Source organism: Oratosquilla oratoria, chromosome 17, assembly GCF_046742065.1.
Source record: "Oratosquilla oratoria isolate Oo_2021 chromosome 17, ASM4674206v1, whole genome shotgun sequence".
Lineage (NCBI taxonomy): Eukaryota > Metazoa > Arthropoda > Malacostraca > Stomatopoda > Squillidae > Oratosquilla > Oratosquilla oratoria.
This window is the reverse complement of record NC_134793.1, coordinates 37839746-37847245: the sequence shown is the minus strand read 5'-3', so window position 1 is coordinate 37847245 and position 7500 is coordinate 37839746. Positions and strand designations below refer to the sequence as shown.

The 7500-nt window shown below is 37.7% G+C and overlaps 1 protein-coding gene across 1 annotated transcript in view; it reads left to right on the top strand.

Moving 5' to 3' along the window:
* Nucleotides 1-7500, top strand: part of LOC143034620 (limbic system-associated membrane protein-like) — a 931930-nt gene that overhangs the window by 187986 nt on the left and 736444 nt on the right. The window contains exon 2 of the mRNA XM_076200959.1: nt 422-2133. Within this exon, the coding sequence (XP_076057074.1) occupies nt 2100-2133 (34 nt within the window). The 5' untranslated portion in view covers nt 422-2099. The remainder of the gene's footprint in view (nt 1-421; nt 2134-7500) is intronic.

Sequence of the window (7500 nt, the reverse complement as noted above, 5' to 3'; positions counted from 1 at the left end):
TGATCATAATCTCAAAGCAGTACGGCATAAAAATTGTTGGGTAGTTTCCTTTTATTTCAAAACAAGTTGCCATACACTCTGCCAGGCGCATAATATCAGTGACATTATTGTGTTCGCGGAATTTCTGCTAATTAACGGCCCTGTTTCCAGCACAGCAGAGTAGCAGAAGTTATTGCATGAACAATTAGAATTACTATTAGGTTGTCGGTAAAATATGAGATATGCTTATACACTACACCAGGTAAACAATTTGACACGCATCTTTATTTTTCTCTATTTAATTCATCCTTTCCAGACCTTAATGATAACCTTTTCATTGTGGAACTGATATGTTAAACTTGTTTAACTGTTTGTAGGACATTCGTTATTCATGTAACAAAAGTGCCTTTTAGACTGCTCATGTTTCTTTCTTCTTTTTCAGGCTGGTGGTCACGGCTCGCCAAGGATCCAGGATTCTTATTTGTGGAGACACAAAATCATAAGGACAAAGCAAAGGTACAAAGAACAGAGACAAAGCACAAACTCATAACAAAGACTGACATTTTCCTTTGTGTTGTCAAGTCAGCCACGGGGGCGGAAAAAGTATATCTTCAGTTTGTTTAAAAAAAATCTGATATGATTCAAAGTGCTTGGGGGAAAATGAATGTGATATGTACGATAATTGCAAAATAAACAAACGTCAATGCTACAATTGTGGAGGGACATAAAAGAAGAAGGAAAAGTGTCAGTTTAAGCCAGGAATGCTGTTGCAAACCTTCATAACAAGCCTTAAGCAATAACACGCAAGCGGCGACATGAAAACAAACGACAATCGCTTAGGAGAGCAAATTTGGTTTATTTCAGTGGCCGCACATTCTGTGTAATTACGCTTGTCGCTGAGAAGCAAAGGAAAGTTTGGTGAAGGAGGAGGAGAAGTGAAGAAGGCATTGTGTGGAGGAAGATCAGAGACAAAAAGTAAGAGGAACGAGTCATCCTACCATATTGGCTCGAATATTGTGAGCGTTTTAGGGGCGAGAAGAAAACATGTGTTAGAGCTGAACGAGCCTTTAATGAAAGAGCGAACTCACCTCAACCTCGAGCTCTCCGGAATGAGGCAGGAACATCCGGGTGGATTAAGACCCGAATATCTCTTCGAAAGCATCTCGTTAAGTAGGACACTGGTAAGCAAGTTTAGGTGAATGGAACGTTCTTCTAACTGATACTGAGTATTTGTCAACCAAGTGCACAGAATGAGCCACCAAAATGACAGTATTTAGATATCTGGTTCCAAACTAAAGTACGTGAATTTGGGATCTCAGCAACAAACAAGTCCAGAGAGAGGGCTTGTCTACTAGACACCCAAAATTAACAGAACCTTTTTTGTAAATCAAGTGCTAGTGTAAGATGTATTCATTTGTCAATGCAAGTACACTTTTAGGCACGACTTAGAAATAGAAAAGATCCATATGAGGCCTTGCCTTCTTCTCTGTCGTCTTAACCATCTTCTTGAATAGATTGGAGCCCTTGTTGACAGATTACATCAGGTATTATCGCCAAGGTTTTCCATCTGCTATACGTACTATGTTGATGTTTAAGTCTGGCATCTGCATAAACTGGTTGTCGTCTAGTGAAGTCTCCCACACAGACAAAACTAAACTTCAGTTCTGAGCTTGTCGTTAGACGGCAGAGGGTACTTGCAGGTTATTAGACATGAAAAACTCGCCAACTAAAACCATCATTGTCAACAGTACTCCATAAGGTATTTCGGGATTAAGGTTTCCCCGTATGTCGCCACATGTGAAATTTTACATCACCGCCTCATATCACAATATCGTCTCTGACATCAGCAACACTCTTGAGAGGCGTTAGTAACAGTAGAACTCCTATGGAACATGAGTATTACTTCAACGGCCATAGACAAACGCATTGCGCCAGCGTAGTGCCCTCAGTTCAAAACGTCGCGTCGAACGTTAGTGCTTGTTTTGAATTACAAAAACTTTGAGAATTTCACAAACTCAAACTGAACGCTTGGTATGCAGAGGACTAACTGATGGTGTGTTAGTGACACGTTATACTTCGACACTAGTCACAAGCTTGTGAAGTGGCATTTAAAGGAAAATATGGCCGTGTTTCTCACTCTCGCGTTCATTGTGGGTAAGTACGATTGGTTATCCTTGTATCTCCTGAGTTCAAGAATGACACTGTTTTCCTTCTTATACACTATTTTCAAAGTAGGTCAACTTTATCAATCTATAATCACATTGTAAATTGTTTTACTTTTTTATACTCCAGATATCATTTCCTATCTTTTTCATGTAAGGAAATTAATTGTAATCCCAAGAGAAATAATCTTAATTCTATCATTTTCCCAAATAATCCTCATTTTAGTAGGAAATAATACCACTTATTTCAATAATGTAGATACATCTCTTGCAACAGGTATTGAGCAAATACGTATGATATTATAACCTATATACTTAAACAAACGTTCAAATTATGGTAGGAATGTGGCTTGAATTACATACATGATTTGTACTACGTAACTTACATCAAACCTGCAGATGTGAGACAGTAAGTTTAAGGAAAGATATAACAGTTTCCTTACTTAACATATAAGATTTGTTCACCTAAGCGCTTTCTAGGAATATCACCATCAAAGCTATCCTAGAGAAAACATATACATTAGCGTTACAATGCTGCTAATAAAGCAACAAACTTACAAAAGATTTTTATGGAGAGATCACTGGACGAAGAAGTTTCTGGGTGAGTTTACTAGAAGGAGGAGATATCAAGAGAAATCTCTGGGTGAGGTCACTAGTGGAAGGCGAAGACGACAGGAGTCACTATCTCTACGACTCATATCTGCCAGTAGATGTCGCTTGAATGTGAGCTTTGGAATTTGAATCTTCTAAATTGAAGAGGAGAGATTAGTCAATTATATCTCGTTCGTTTTAACTTGGCAGATAATAAATTCAACATCTTTGTTGATTAATTGACTAATAATTCTCATAGTTTACTAAATTAGTTTCCCCTTAATTGTTTTTTCGTCATTTTTTTTGTAAGATTTTCATTATAATGGAGAATAGAAATGTATCCGTAAACTTATCGAAACGCCATCAATATTGTTATTGTAGATCACATTTTTATTGCTTACATTAACCGATTTGTCGCAAAACAGATATTTGTGCAAAGGTATGTTCAGCTTCTTACGATCTTATAGCAATTCTACACAAAAGGATTAAAGAAATACGACACAAAAGAAGACGGAGCTGATGTTAAAAGCAGGCCCTATACGTTCAATATTATTGCGCAATATTCCGTATTGTGCAATATTTTTGACGCTGTAGGGATGGTATTGAAGAGGCACACGTGTCTGGCCTGTACTTTTGATGTCTTCAATCTATTCTGTTCAATATATTCAATACCATCCTTACACCGTCAATAATATTGTACAATACGGAATATTGCGCAATAATATTGACCGTGTAGGGCCCGTGTAACGCCTCAAAACAAAGCAGCGTTAAATCGAAGGACAAACACACATTGGAGAAATGAAAGCTTCAGCTATAGAAGAGGAAATTCTTTGAGGCAATTTATCCGAAATGACACGCGGATCTGGTAAGCTTTTCACGGCGACTTTGTGGTGTGTCTGAATGTGTCGGATGCATTGTGGTAATGTGGAGATTAATTTTACGAACAAAAATTAACGAGAAAGCTGACGAGAGGATGACAGGGATAATTAAAAGGAAAAGGTTTATTTATTTCTAAATCACTTGGATTAGCAAGTACGTCTTTTTCTTTTGTTTGACCTCGTTCAACATGGAAAGATTGCCTTTCGGCGTGCTTTGTTAGTGCAACTCGCTGTGAAAGGCTCTTAAGAGAACTTTGTCAAATAGGCAAGGGAAATTAGATTTTGAAATTAAGATCCAGGTACCGTGGGTAGTCTTCACACATTTATCATAGACCAAACATGTTTTATTTCCGACAATTTTTACAAGTTGGAAATAGACCAACGGAATAAAAGAAAAAAAAATGTAGGATGCTTAGTAAACTTGATCAACAGATATATCAAAAGAAATACACACTTGTATATAAATATATATATATATATATATATATATATATATATATATAATGTATATATATGTATATATGTATATATATATATAATGTATATATATATGCATATATATGTATATATGTATATATATAATGTATATATATGTATATATATATGAATATATATATATGTATATATATACACGCAGTTCTTTCTAAACAAGGTCAACTACTTGGCTAAGCTATGTTAACAGACTTTTTCCCATCGGCATTACTGAACGATATCTAATTAACTGGCACTAAAATAAAATGCATAGTTCGTGGCCTACTTTCCTACACGCCATTATACGAAGCGACATCTTACCAATAAGAGGCAAACGACTAACCCATATTTTCTCAGCGGTCGTTTGGATAAGAAAATTGCAATATTTACAATGTGTACAATGGCAAAGCATGCAGACAGGAGACCTTTTGGTCTATAACGGGGTCAGGTATAGAGGAAGATCCTTATGAATAATTTTTTATGGTAGTGTTTAATATTAATCTACCCGATATAACAATATTGGAAGGATATTACTGTAGCTGTAGCAGTTTTTCATTTAGGCTCCACCTTAATTAGTCACATGGTTAGCGTCCAGTCAACATTCAAGAATGATTGGCTTATCCAAGTAAGACTATGAAGAATTTCACGTTTCTGAGCCAATGGGGCGATAGGTGTGTAGAAGGGGGCGTGGCTTCTGTGCAAACGTGACGCCCCCGTGGAGGTAAGAGAATCAAAGGGTTTTTAGATAGGCAGGAAGGGAGAAGTTTCTCTCCGCCGTCCATCATGCAGGACCATTGCTTGTAGGCATTTGTCATCACAATCTTAGACTATTCACTATCGCCATTCCTCAGACATCACACAATCTCTACTACCCAATTTTTTTCACTTGGTTCAACAGACTTCCGGGTGTTCCATACATCGACACAATTCCTTTCTATCAACCATATCATAAACCATCTCTAAATCCATAAAAATCCAAAAGACATCCATAACTTTTGTTAAAGACTTTTCGCATGTCTGCCTTAAGAGGAAATTTTGTCCACGCCAACTTTCCCTCCCATAACCTTCTCAGACATCATCCACCTATTCATCTTACCAAATGCACTTAATAGATTGATTCCTCTGAAGCTACAACTTTAATTTTTTGTCACTTTCTTCTCGTGTATAACACATACATACACTCTTCTAATTGTCTAACACATTTTCTTTTTCGGGATAAAGAGCTTTTATAATATTCCATTTTTTTTTTTTTTTTTGCACCACTCAACCTATAACTAACCACATCCCTGACTCCTCTTCCTAATCCTTTTGTGGTGATGATAGGTTGGGAGAGAAGAATGATAACACCGTCATCCCCAAAAAAGGCGCTAAATGTTACCAAGTGAGAGGGGTCAGTGGTCATCTACACTATTTTACTAAAAAAAAAAATATATATATATATATATATATATATATATATATATATATATATAACATAGGAAGAGGAGGCGAATCAAGTAGAGAAGAAAAGGTAAAAGGTGCAGATGGAGAGATGATAGTGGAAGAGAAGGCAGTAAGGGGAAGATGGGCAGAATATTTTAGGGAGTTGCTAAATGTGAAGGAGGATAGGGAAGGAAAGATAGCTGCAGTGGGAAATGCGAAGAAAATGAGAGTGATGAGTGAGGAGAATGGAGGAGAAATAAGGAAGGATGAGGTGAAGGCAGTTGTTGAGGTGATGAAAGCAGGTAAGGCACCTCGTCTGGATGGATACCATGCAGAATGTCTGAAAAAGTGAGGTACAGTGATGGTGGACTTGTTGGTGAGGTTATTTAATGTTTGCTGGAGAGAGGGTAGAGTGCCAGAGAACTGGAGGAGTGCCTGTATAGTTCCTCTTTATAAGGGAAAAGGGGACAAGTGTGAATGTAGTAGTTTCAGAGGGATTAGCTTGTTAAGTGTAGCTGGGAAGGCTTATGGGAGGATCTTGATTGAGAGGATTAGGAGAGGAACAGAAGGAGTAATTGGTGAGGAACAGTGTGCATTTAGGACAGGTAGAGGTTGTGTAGATCAGATCTTTGTGGTAAGACAGACATGTGAGAAAGCTATAGGAAAGGGAAGGATTTTTTTGGTGCTTTTATGAATCTGGAAAAGGCTTACGATAGGGTAGACAGAAAGGCACTGTGGGAGGTTATGCAGATATACGGGATAGGAGGAAAGCTTCTGGGAGCTGTCAAGAGTTTTTATGAGAGTAGTAGAGCTTGTGTCAGGATTGGAAATGGAGAGAGTGAGTGGTTCGAGGTAAAGGTGGAACTATTATTGTGATGGTTAGAGGTAAAGGTGGAACTATTTTTGTGATGATCATTGTACATTAGGCAGCCGGCGAGAATTTTTCTCGTATTGAAGGGGTTAACCCTTTAAACTCCGATGACAAGATTATTGTCATTTGGTCAAATAAAAAAAATAAATAAAACACCAATTTTTTTTTATCAAACACCAGAAAAATATGTCGTTAGTCCTCGCGCGGTCAAGCCGCATCAGATGATATTCGGATGCACGGGCCGGCGCGAGGCCTACCATATCCGGTTTTTCGTTTCTACACCACAAGCGGCTGACATGAGTTGACTGGGTCAAGGGAACAGAGATAACTTGTGGAAGTCGGACATATCATTTACAGGTATGAGTTTGGGCTTAGTATCTTTGACAATAAAATTATCAACTGCCAAACAGGTGATGAAATCTGATGACCATTGAGGCTTGGAGGTATTAAAGTTTGCAAAATGTTTATTAAATGATGATTCTATGACATTTCTACTGAAACTTTCATGTAATTTGAAAACAATTAATTCGTGACACACAGCAGGGTTTCTTCAAGGGTAAGTCATGTGTGACTAATCTCCTATCCTTTTACACTAGAGTATATAAGGCAGCAGATAACAGTTACAACTACAATGTTATTTACCTTGACTTAAGCAAAGCGTTCGACAAGGTGCCATACCACAGACTACTAAATAGAATCAAAGCCCATGGCATAGGAGGAAAAGTGTTAGAATGTATTAGAGCTTGGATTAGTAACAGAAAACAGCGGGTCACCATAAATGGAGTAAAATCTAGGTGGAGCAATGTTACTAGTGGGGTCCCCCAGGGCTCAGTTTTGGGTCCCTTGTTGTTCATTATGTACATAAACTACTTAAACGATGGGATAAATAGTGGATGTTAGTAGGTTTTCGAACGACACTAAAATAGGATGCCTAATTAGGTCAGGAGACGACGCAGAGATTCTGCAGGACTTAACAAATTATTCACATGGTCGGCGAAATGGCAAAAAAACTTCAATATCTGTAAGTGTAGCGTGTTAAACGTAGGGCTACACAACCCCAAAAATAGATGTAGCTTAGATAACACGTTTTTAGAGAAAACTGAGTGCTAGAGAGACTTTGTAGTTC